At 42.4% G+C, this 12,059-nt stretch overlaps 1 protein-coding gene across 1 annotated transcript; it reads left to right on the top strand.

Annotated features, from left to right (window-relative positions):
* The first annotated feature begins 2,963 nt into the window (after positions 1–2,963).
* Positions 2,964–11,312, top strand: LOC103735548 (secreted seminal-vesicle Ly-6 protein 1-like). The gene is made up of 3 exons (XM_008834852.1): positions 2,964–3,024; positions 10,872–11,000; positions 11,155–11,312. Exons 1-3 carry the CDS (start codon positions 2,964–2,966, stop codon positions 11,310–11,312), a joined length of 348 nt encoding a protein of 115 aa, XP_008833074.1.
* Positions 11,313–12,059: the final 747 nt, after the last annotated feature.

Here is a 12,059-nt window from a genome sequence, read left to right as displayed (position 1 = left end):
CTAATTGTCTCAGAATTTGAAAATGTTAGAATGAGGCTTCAAACTCACACGTGTCAGCAAAGGTCTGTGCTTTAGCCAGGGCACTTGGCTTTGCTGGGTCTCAGTCAAGACTCATCACCGGAAGATCTGATGGAGTTGGTGTGGGCCTGGAAACTTGTGGTAGTTCTGGCCACCCACTGTCTAGAATGGTCAGAGGAGAAACTTCCTGTACTACGGGGGAGGTTGCACCTGATAATCTCAGAGTAGACTGGCCATGCAATATACTCAACTCTGGAATGCTTTGTAGGAGTAGAAAGTGCTTTATTAGCAATTAAACAGACTAGAGATGTTAGTAGCACTGTTAGACTTCAACTACCTTTGGGAGTCAGGGAGATAACCATTATTTAACTCCTAAATTTAACATGCAAATGTAGATATTATAATCTCAGAACATGTCAGTTTATGTTTCCATCATGAGATCGCTGTCACAGGCTTTTCCTAGGAGGACAATGTCCTATAAATCTCTAAGTATAAGTTTCTTTATGACCAGCATCCTGGAAGAATACATATATTGTGGAAAAAAAGTCTCTGTGAGGGAATCCAGCATCACACTTTGTGTTCCCAGTTAGTAGTGCATTAAGTCTGCAGAAACCACAGAGCGTTAGTAAATTGATGCATCCTAAGGACAATATTTGTTCATTAGAAACTCCAATAACTTTTTGTAAAATTGTAATTGAATTTTTGTGCATTTCATATAGAACAGCTTAATCATCTTTGTAACCCCTTCCCCACTGGTACCTCCCATAGGCCCTCCCACTGGAATTCATGCATTTGTCACTTGTGTTAAGGCCTATTGTGTCAAATTAGTGTTCCCAGATGTCCCTCAGTGCAAGTTCATCCACTGAGGTCTAGTCAGCCTATCTAGAGTCCCTCCCTTTAAGAAGATCAGCTCTTCTTCACCCAGCAGTAATCAGCTGCCAATAATTCTTCAACTAAGATTGGGGCCTGCAGAACTCCAATAATTTTACTACATCCTATTTTCCTCATTTTTTCTCTTTCTTTACCACACAATTATGATGGAGCGGTGAGGGTCGGGAACCACGAAAACATAAAATTCCACTGTTCATGTTAGAGCAACATGAATAACGTGCTGGTAAGTAGGTGACACAGAACAGGGAATCCATCTGGATCTGGGGAATTATGGAATCCTGTGCTTCTCTACCCATGTGTCTCATACTCATCGAGCGTCTCCCCACCGCCATTGTATAGTGAAGCTGGGGAAGGAGCTCTTGTGCATGATAGCTATGCTTGTTAATCCAGAGCACACCAGGCTCTCAGACTGTGGTGTATCTGGTATCCTTGTCCTCAGCCTGCAGTAGTAGCTTTCTACCCACAGGCCACTCACTCATTCATTCATTCATTCATTCATTTCTTGTATTCTTTGGTTAGTCATTATTAAATACTGAGTGCCTGGTCTGTCCACTGAGAATGCAGTGTGCAGAATGAGCTGACTAAAGGACTCTGCATGAAGGCCTTGTCTAGAGGAAGAGGAGCAGCACAAGACTGCTTCTGCCACCTGGGTTGGTCTGTAGTCCAAGCCCGCCCTTTTGATGAGCTTCCGTGCTTTCTCCTTCTTTTGGCTGGATGTCCAGGCATGTTGCATGTCTAGGGGTTTGATTATTTTTATGAAGCATGTTGAGATAGCTGAAGACACTAAAGTAAGAATGTCAGTAAAATGGTATAATTGTTATTTTTTTAAATATTTTATTTTGGGGGGCTGGAGAGATGGCTCAGTGGTTAAGAGCACTGACTGCTCTTGCAGAGGACCCAGGCTTGATTCCCAGAGCCCACATGGTGGCTACAAATTGTCCTTAACTCCAGTTCTAGGGGAATCCGAAGCCATCTTCTGACCTCCGCAGCATTGCATGACACAGGTGCACTCACATACGTGCAGGCAATACACTCATATACATAAAATAAAAATAATAAAATATTTTTAAAATTTTTTATTTTTTATTTTATGTATATGAGAGTATTGCCTCTTTGCATGTAAGTGCTCCCATGTTGTGCAATGCCTGCAGAGGTCAGAGGAGGGTGTTCCCTGCAACTGGAATTAGGACAATTGCTACCAGCCATGTGGGTGCTGGGAATCAAACCCAGGTCCTCTGCAAGAGCAATCAGTGCTCTTAAAGATGCTGAGCCATCTTTCCAGTTCCCAGAAAGGTAAAATTTTTTAAATTAGGAAACTATTTTGTGGTTTTTGCCCTGTGTGTCATGCACTTAGGTTAGGCCTATCAGGAAGTATGTGTGGAATTTCTGAACATTTCAGCTACTGTAGATCAGAAGCTGTGAGTCTGTAATTGGGTAAATCCTGCTTAGTTAGTGAAGGCTTTTAGAAACTAGAAAACTTAAGAGTTTACAGGAGGAGGAATTGTTTCATATTTTGTAAAAAAACAACCCAAGAATCCACAATATCCCCTTTCCTATGTTGTTTAGGTGGTATTTTCTGTGTATTTGATGTGTTTCTGACAGGCTGAAGATCCACCATAAATGGGTTATGGTGGCCACGGATGCAGATCCGGGCTTACAGGACATACTGAGCAAGCCTCTGCTGTTATGAGTTCCCCCACACACACCCGACACACACCCAAGACCAGACAGGAATGAAAGGCCTATGGTCCTGTTCTGAGCTTGACCTAAGACATAGTGGGAAGGGGAAGTGAGCAAGTTGTGGGAACAGAAGTGGGCTCCAGGGACAGCCTCTATCTTTGGAAGTTCTGGAGGGGCTGGGTCTGTGGGAAGCTTTTCTGAGCCTGTGCTGTGGTAAAACACCCATGGTCAGGGTTATAAAGCAAGCTCCTGCCTACCTCTTGGAGCACCTCAGAGCAGCGCCTTCAGCCTGCTCTCATCTGTCCTGACCCTTCTTGGGCACTTCCTGCTGGTTTTTAGCTGCCCTGCTGCATCTTCTGCCATCCCAGATGGAGATGGGCAAGTTCCTGCTCATAATCCTGTTGCTGGAGACCTTTTCTCTTGTGTTCTTTCGAGGTGAGAGTGAGGCCCTAGAGGGCTAGACCAGCAGTGACAGTGTTGATAAGGATGGAGATGGCTTGGGAGCAGAGTTAGGATGATGGTTTGACTAGCTGGGGTAGTGTGGGAGCAGGGGGAGGTTAACATTAGAATTCTGGGATGATCTGACTAAAAAGAATTGGAGGTCTTTCTTGTGCTGATCCTTCCTGACTCTTGCCAGAGTAAGAGTTCAGGTTGGAGTCTACAGATTGATGGTCCGTGGACAGGATTCCTATATTAAACTTCACCCACCCAGGGCTCAGGGACCATTGCAGAAGATAGGGTAGAAAAATTGTAAGAATCAGGGAGGAGGTGCATGACCATATGGAAATAGAGTCCTACAAGCTCCTGGGACCCTGCTTATATGATTATATGGCAATGGTGTCAGTATACAAAAGTCCCATGCAAACTCAGAGAGACAAATATCAGCATAGAACTGGGGAAATGAAAAGCAGACCCCAATCTTAGCTGAAGAAACATTGGCAACTGATTATTGCTAGGTCAGGAAGAGTTGGTCTTCCTAAAACAAGAGACTCTAGATAGGCTGACTAGACTTCAGTGGATGGACTTGCACTGGGGAATGTCTGGGAACACTGTCTTGACACATTGGACCTTAATAGGGATGATAAGAATATATAGGTTCCAGTGCAGGAGCTATGGGAGCCCTGCCAGTGGGGACAGGGGTATAAAGATGATTAAGATTATTTGAGATACTCTGTAGAAAGTACACAAAGAATTCAATACAAAAAAGAGTTCAGGTCTCTCCCAAGGTCTGAGTGGGATCAGTCACTCCCTAGGAAAGAAATGAATTGTGTGTTCTTGTACATCCATGTCTTTAAGTATGCCTTACTGGCCTTAAGTGGTAGCTGATGAATGCTCAAGACTTTCTAGAAGTGTCTAGTACAGTCATCTGGAAGGAGAAGGCCACTAAAAGGCTTATCTTATGCCAATTTTTCATATCAAATACATTGTTTTCCCTCAAGTAGATGTGATTATCAGACGCTTTTTGGAAAGAGAGCAGATAATAGGAAATATGATGAGATCTCCTCCTCCTGTGGTGCCAGGTCAATATTTATTCCTCATTTTATTTTTAAAATGTTCATTACATTTATTTCTCTCTCTCTTTCTCTAGTGTTTGTGTGTGTGTGTGTGTGTGTGTGTGTGTGTGTGTGTGTGTGTACATACATATGCTGTTACACAGGTAGAAATCAGAGGACAATTTACAGGTGCCATTTCTCTTCCTCTTCCATATGGATCCTGGGATTGAACTCAGGTCATCAGGCTTGGCAGAAAGAGCCTTTACCAGCTGAGCCACCTCCCTGGCTCCATTTGTGTTTTATTTTTGCCTTTTTATCTCATTATTGTTGTTTTGAGGCTGTTCCCCTCCCATTACTCTCACTGCCCTCTTGTGCCTTCTCAGCAGGCTCTCCTCCCACTTTCATGTCTTTTTTAACAACCCACTGTAGTTAGGGCTACTTGCAAGAGCATGGGTCTGGGCTTATTTGATGGAGCACAGGCAACTTAACAGTGGCTATATCACTAAAGAAAAATGGCTCTCTGACCTGTACCACATTAACTGTAATAGCTCCTCAGAGAGGAGTGGGTCTTATGAGTCCCTCCCTAATCCATGATGGAAGGCGACTGATATTGTGTAAGTTTGAGTTGGGTAAACACAGCTGCTGTGAGTTCTTAAGTGCAGTGAATATATCATGTCCAGAAAACAGAATTTCACAGCGCTCCTCCCCATCTTCCATCTCCTACATCGTCTCCCCACACCCACAACTTCTGCAATGTTCCCTGATCCTGGGGGATGGGTTATATAGATGTCCCATTCATTTAGGGCTGGACACTCAATAGTCACTTATTCTTAGCTCTTTGACAAGTGTCTGAATTAACTGCTGACACACACACAGAGAGAGAGAGAGAGAGAGAGAGAGAGAGAGAGAGAGAGACTTCTCTGGCAAAGATCGGAGACATCACTAATCTATGAGAATACACATAAATATTTAGAAGGCAATTTGACAACATGTCCATTTAGCAAAACTGTAGTAGCAGGCATACCTTCTCCCTGAAGACTAGCTCCCATGGGTGTAGAGGACATTATGCAAGCTGCTAAGGGAGAAAATAAATCAATGGTCCAACCCAGCTCTAAAGCCTAATAATCAATGACTGACATAGCAAGCTATCACTGGTGCAGTAGTGGCACTGTTTTCTAGGGGATGATTAATAAATATCTAATTGGACTTATCCTATCAATGGGAGGGAAATCAAGGGTGTCACTGTAAATATAGCCAAATTCACATGCCTGGGGAAGTCATAGATCCCAGAGAAAACCCTATCTCTGTCATATCTCTTGATGTTCTTACTGTATGCTAAATATGGATCCTTATAATTAGAGACAAGTATACAACTCACCACTCATAAAGAAGCTTCTTTTTGCAACAGATGGAGGTTATTACAGAGCTCCAGACCAGACAACTGGTCACAAACACAGAATATATGTCTGAGAGATGCCCAGCCTTAAGTGACACGTCTACAGCGGAACCTCTACACCTAGCAGAATAGGGGGTAGAGAGAATACTGACACATCCCTAAACTCTCACCAGTGAAGCTTCCTCATACAACAGATTGTGAGACACACAGAAGGCCACAACTGGCCAAGTTTTAGAAAATAAGACTACAGAGTATGTCCCTGGATAGGACTCCTATATTAAACCTCACCCACCCACAGTTCAGGGACAGTTGGGGAAGAGGGAGGTAGAAAGATTGTAAGAGCCAGGGTTGGCTCATGAATATAGAGAAACAGAGGTTTTCAGGCCACTGGGAACTTGCTCATATGAACCTCAATAATGGTGACAGTATGCACAAGACCCAGGCCAACTCAATCAGACAAAACCCAGCATAGAATGAGGGAAATGGGGAGCAGGCCCCAACCTTATCCAAGGAAGTATTGGCAAATGATTACTGCTGGGTGAGGGAGAGTGGCCCTTCTTTGAAGGATAAGTCTAGATAAGGCTCTCTTTTAGGGGAGTGGCTGATTCCAGTGGATGAATTTTCACTGTAGGACACCTGGGTACAAATGCTTGACTAGATAGGACTTAACATATATGACAGAATGCATGAAATTCAGCCGGGGGGTGGGCTATGAAGGATGTGGATCAGGAAGTGAGTCTAAATTTGATTTGATTATATGAAATGCACAAAACTCAATAAAAACATTTTTATAATTATTTATTGAATTTTTGTATATTTCAGACAGAACATCTTAATCATCTTTATACTCCGTTCCCTGTTGGCACCCTCCCACAGCCCCTTACCCCCGAAACTTATGCATTATGTCCTTTGTGTTAAAGCCTGTTGTGTCAAGTTAGTGTCCCCATATGTCCTTCAGTGCAAGTTCATCCACTGAGGTCTAGTCAGCCTATCTAGAGTCCCTCCCTTTTAGAAGGTCAGTTCTTCCTCACACATCAATAATCAGTTTCCAATAATTCTCCAACTAAGATTGGGGCCTGCTGCCCATTTCCACAGTTCCATGCTGGATTTTTGTCTGCTTGAGTTTGCGTGGTTCTTGTACATGCTGACACCATTGCTGTAGGTTCTTATGAGCAAGGTCCTAGGAGCCTGTAGGACTCTATTTCCATATGGTCATGCACCTCCTCCCTGGCTCTTATAATCTTTCCATCCCCTCTTCCAAAATGGTCCCTGTGCCCTGGGTGGGCAGAGTTTAATATAGGAGTCCTGTCCGAGGACCAAAATCTTCAGTCTTATTTTCTATGCTTTGGCCATTTGTGACCTTTTGTGTTACTGGCCCTCTGTTGCATGAGGGACCTTCCTTGATGAGAACTGAGGGATGCATTAGTGTTCTCTTTACCCCTTGCTCTTTGTTCTGTGAGCCTTAGGCATGGAAGAAGGGCTAAACAGAGAGAAAGAGGAGGATAAATGACACCTAGCTAGTGTAAAAAAAAACCAGAGAGAATCAAATTAATCCAAAAACCTACAATGATGCATACAAATTTTATCATATTAATCCAAAAACCTGAAAAATGACACATACAAATTTTCTACATCAACCCATGTGTATAACTGAAGGCTACATAACAAGAAACAATGCCAGACAGGAGAAACCTTCATTTGAGTTGTTGACAAGGATAGTCCAAGAGACCCCCAAATTTACACAGATTACTGCCACAACACTTGACTAACTCCCAGAACTTGAAGATAAGATCCTATTGCTGAAGACAGGGCATACTTTGGACACAGGATTTGGAGTAATGGTGTTAGAACTGACCTGGAAGCCACCTCCCTTGAAGGCTAGCTCTCATAGCTTTGGAGAGCACTACGCAAGCTGCTAAGGGAGAACATCAATCAATGGTCCAGCTCTAACTTCAAGGCCTAATCACCATATCAATGACCAGCACAGCAAATGACATTGGTGCAGTAGTGGCACTTTTATCTTGAGGGTAATCAACAGCTACCTAATTGGACTTAAAGCCCACTCAGTGGGAGGAAACTCATGTGTGGGACTATAAACAGATGAATACACATGGCTGGAGAGGTCATAGATCTTAGAGAAAACTCCAAGTCTGTCACATTCCTAGACAAATGTAATTTCTTACTATTGCAAAATATGGATCCTTACATTTACAGAAAATATCCCAGTCACTACTCATCAAAGAAGCTTCTTTTGGAACTGATAGAGATTATTACAGTGTTCCACAACTAGACATACACAGAGATTGTCTGTGAATTTCCCAAGCCTAAGTGGCACATCTACAATAACATTTTTTGGGAAAGAGTATTAGGCGTACCCTGTAAGGCCTAGGATCTCTTGAGCCAATGGCTTTTAAAAAAAGAATTTTATTTATTTATTCATTTTAATTTTATGTGTATGAGTGTTTTGTCTACATGCGTGCAAGTGCAACTGTGTTGTGCAATTCTCACGGATACCAGAAGGCAAGCTTTGTATCTCCTGGAACTGGAGTTATGGGTGGTTTTTAACTACCACGTGGGTACTGGGAAACAAATATAGGTCTTCTGGAAAAGTAGCCAGTGGTCTTAACAGCTGAGTTATCTCTTCTACCCCAAGCCAAGGACTTCTGAGCAGATTTACTGTACCATACATGAATTTCCCCAAGTGAAGTGGGCCTTAAATCCAATTCAAAAATGATTAGTTGTTCACAGGACCCTTGTGCTATTACTATACAAGTGGCTACATTTTGCTACAAAATCAGCATGGTCGCATTCAAGGTTCACCACTGAGTTATAACATAGGATGCTCTCCTGGCCCAGCTTCCTGCACAGCACTTTTAGTGACTATGAAAACTAGCTAGCAGGGAGGAAGGTTTTATGCTAGTTACAGCTTGCTTTCTCTGGGGCCTGCAAACAAAGTGCATTGTGTCTACAACAGTAGGGTCTTACCAGCTAGTTCTGATGGGCAACCAAGAACAGTAGCAATAGCCTGGTTGTTTGGTGGGGCTTCTGGGTCTTCCCTCACCAATAACTCAGGGGGCAGTATCCCACCCCTGGCTCTGAGATTTTCATTTAATAACCCATGTCTTCTGGGATGCAGTATCTTCCTGTGCAGGATACTTGTGTTCAAACACCTTCTTTGTTTTAAATAATATTACTTGTTTAGCTTACAGAATGCTAGGTTTCCATAAGGATTTTTCACTCATCCTTAGTTTTAGTTAGGGCCATGCCTCATCCCTTCCTCTCCTCAATCCCCTCAATCCCACCTCTGCTTAACCCTTTCCACCTCCAGTATTCCTTCTCTCTACTTTCATATCACGTTTTACTGTCCCCATTTCCACTTAAGGACACCCCAAAATGGGCCTTTCCTAGCTTCCTAGCCTCTATAGATACTATATTAAATACACAAACCTAAAAATTCAAAGCTGGGATGTACATATGAGAGAGAGCATGTAGCATTTTTCTTTCTGGTTCTGGTTACCTCTCTCACTACAGTATTTTCTAGTTCCATTCTTTTTCCTGTACATTTCTCTTTTTTTTTGAAGATAAATAAAATCGTAATGCATATATGTACTACATTTTCATTATTCATTCATCAGTTAATAGATACCCAGAATTACCCCATTTCCTGGCTCTTGTGAATAGAGCATCAATGAGCGTAGATGTGCAAGTATCTCTGTAATAGGATTCAGAGCCTTTGGAGTATATACCCAGCAGTGGTATGACTGCTTTATGTGGTATTTCTGTTTTAGCTTCTTGAAAAATCTCTGCACTGATTTTCATCATGGCTGTACCAGTTTACATTTCCACCACAGCGGAAAGGGCTTGCCTTTCCCCAAATCCATGCCAGCATTTGTTGTAATTTGTTTTCTTGTTGGTAGCCATCCTGACTGGGATCTGATAGACTCTTAAAATAGTTTTAATTTTCATTCCCTGATAGATAAAGACACTGAATACTTAAAAATATTTATTGGCCATTTGTATTTCTTCTCTTGAGAACTACCTATTCAATTCCATAGCATTTTTTCTACTGTGTTATTTTCTTGCTGTTGAGTCTCTTGAGGTTTTTTGGTTGGTTTTTTTTTTTGTATATTTTACATACAAATCTCTGTCTGATGAATAGTTGGCAAAGATTTTCTTGAATTTTGCAGGTTGCTGCTTGACTCAGTTGACAATTTCCTCTGCTACATTAGAAGCCTTTAATTTCATGAGGTCCTATCATGGTCTGATGATAGAGCCACAGTTGCATACCACACCCGCAGCTTGAGGAGTTCTTTTCAGAGCCTGCTGCCCAAGGAGCAGTCTAAAAATAGGAAGAAAGATATTCCAGCAGAGAGAGTAACCCACATGGGACAGCACACATGGCTTCTCAGTGAAGTGCACTTAGAGGTCTTCACTCTAGGCATATATGCAATTTTGGTGGCTCTCAACTTATATCTCTAAACTTGGTAAGAAGCTACCCTCCTTTGTAACTTTGCCCAAAGAGTTTAATTTTTAACAAGGGTAAAAGTTAAAGAGCTTTTTTTTTTCAATAAACAAAGCTGAAGGTGGATTTATGAGGGACACCATTTAAATCTAAGAAAAAAGAAGGGCCTGCTAGGGACTCAAGGTTATATGCCACTTTGAACCTAAGTAAGCACAGCCTAATCACTGTCCTTGGTAGTCTTGATTGAGGTGTCTCTTGGATTTTGTCATCTGACCCTAAGTGAGCACAACTCATTTATTATCTTTGACAAGATGTCTTTCAGAAAACACTTAACTGTCTCTCTGGACCACTATTATGCCATTATCAGTGAAGTCTGAAATCTCCTGCCTTCTCAGAAATAAAAGCAGATCAGATGGTTGGAGAAGGGCCTCTCTCTCCCAGTCTTTTCTCCCTGTCCTTATAAGATCCTACCTCAGTCCCATGGCAGGACTGTGACCTTATTTCCAGAGGAACTGGAGTCCTATTGAGAAAGTCTTTATGCGTGTCTACATCTTGTGCATACTACCTTTTCTTCTCGTAGTTTCAGTTTCAGGTCTTTCATTTGTCAAAGACACTGTCTTGTTTCTAATATATATTTTTGGCATCTTTCTCAAAAACCAGGTGATGGTAGTTTCATGTGTATAGATGCTTTTACTGTTCATTGCACAGTGACAGTGTAGCCAAGGGAATACTTTTTGCTTTATTTCCTATGCAGAAAAAATTGTGGTGCCAAACCCTCAGCTTCTTCAGGAGTCCAGGGATCCAAGCAGATGCAGCACATCTGCACCTGAGGTTACAGTGGGGGAATTCTTCAGGGTCATGCTTTATCTTTGAATTCCTTAACTGTAGTCCATTCAATCCTTTGCTCACCCTTTATGTCTGTTTCCCCTAGCTGAAGCCCTGATGTGCAAGGTCTGCAGCTCTTTTAAGAGAGGACACTGTTTGGTAGGCAAGGGCAACTGCACTACAAATTTCTACTCTCAGTGCAGAACCAGGAATTTCTTCATTTACTCACCGAAAGGTAATGTGCTTGAGCTGCTCTGAAGATAGCCTTGCTGGGAGGTAGATGCATTCCTGCTCAGGAAAGCAGACTTGGTGTGGAGGGAGAAGGACTTCTCACTGTGAGCTCCAAGTGCGGTTTGGAGGCACTAAGTACAAATGCTTTTATCTTCTAGATGGGTGGCTTCACAATCACACTGAACTGGACTGTTCTGCCTTGTGTTTGTTTGAAAACGCGTATTATGAATACTTGAAGATTTCTACCTTCTGCTGCAAAGATCAAGATTTCTGTAACAAATTTCATGGCCAAATCATGACGGAGAAGATTTATTAACTTCCAGTTCCTTGGGCAGTGATGGTTTGTCTCTTTAACTGTTTCCTCTTCCTGGTATTCCCTGACTGATTCCCCTTCATATATTCAGCACAAAGTACCTGTCTTTTAAACTGTCCTGGCTTTGGCTCCTTCACACCAGACACTCTGAATTCACCCTTGTTTCCTCCCCTCTTCACTTCCACATGAAAGTCATCATCAGGCTTCCATGTCTTATCTTTGTCTATCCCTAATAGTCACCCTTGACCAACTGCCTGGCCTCTAATGCTATGGACTTAGAAGTAACTGTTGAGAGTCTACCTAGGTAATAAGCTCTACTTTTTAATCAAGTGACACAGGTCTCAGTGGATATTCAATAGAAAAATGTGTCCAATTGGCAGATGGACAGAGATGCCCTAAAGTTCAGGGAAAAATGAAGACCTGAGTCAGGACATTGGGATAATTAGCCTTGGACACTGTCAGAACGCTGACAGCTAAGATGGGAGTTCTAGAGTTGTCACTGAATAGAATGAGAACAGGGCTGCACTGACCACAGAAAATAGATTCAGACACACATAGATTTGATGGAGGTCTCTCTGCAGAAGATTGATGGGTGATGGTTGGAGATCTTGGAGGGGAACCAGAATGCAACTGCTTTTCTGTTTTCTGGGGCATTTTGGAGGTTATTGATTAAGCAAGTTCACTGAAGTGTGACTGAAAGAAACCATAGCAGTGGGAAGTGGAGAATGAGAGGGCTGTGACAGAAGGGAA

The sequence above is a fragment of the Nannospalax galili genome, unplaced genomic scaffold (assembly GCF_000622305.1).
Source record: "Nannospalax galili isolate Female #2095 unplaced genomic scaffold, S.galili_v1.0 scaffold690, whole genome shotgun sequence".
Classification (NCBI taxonomy): domain Eukaryota; kingdom Metazoa; phylum Chordata; class Mammalia; order Rodentia; family Spalacidae; genus Nannospalax; species Nannospalax galili.
This window is presented reverse-complemented; position numbering and strand designations above follow the sequence as displayed.

Coding starts and splice junctions, on each gene's coding strand:
- LOC103735548 (XM_008834852.1), top strand. CDS start 2,964: ATGGGCAAGTTCCTGCTCATAATCCTGTTGCTGGAGACCTTTTCTCTT. Junction 3,025..10,871: donor TTCTCTTGTGTTCTTTCGAG/GTGAGAGTGAGG, acceptor TGTTTCCCCTAG/CTGAAGCCCTGATGTGCAAG. Junction 11,001..11,154: donor CTTCATTTACTCACCGAAAG/GTAATGTGCTTG, acceptor TTTATCTTCTAG/ATGGGTGGCTTCACAATCAC.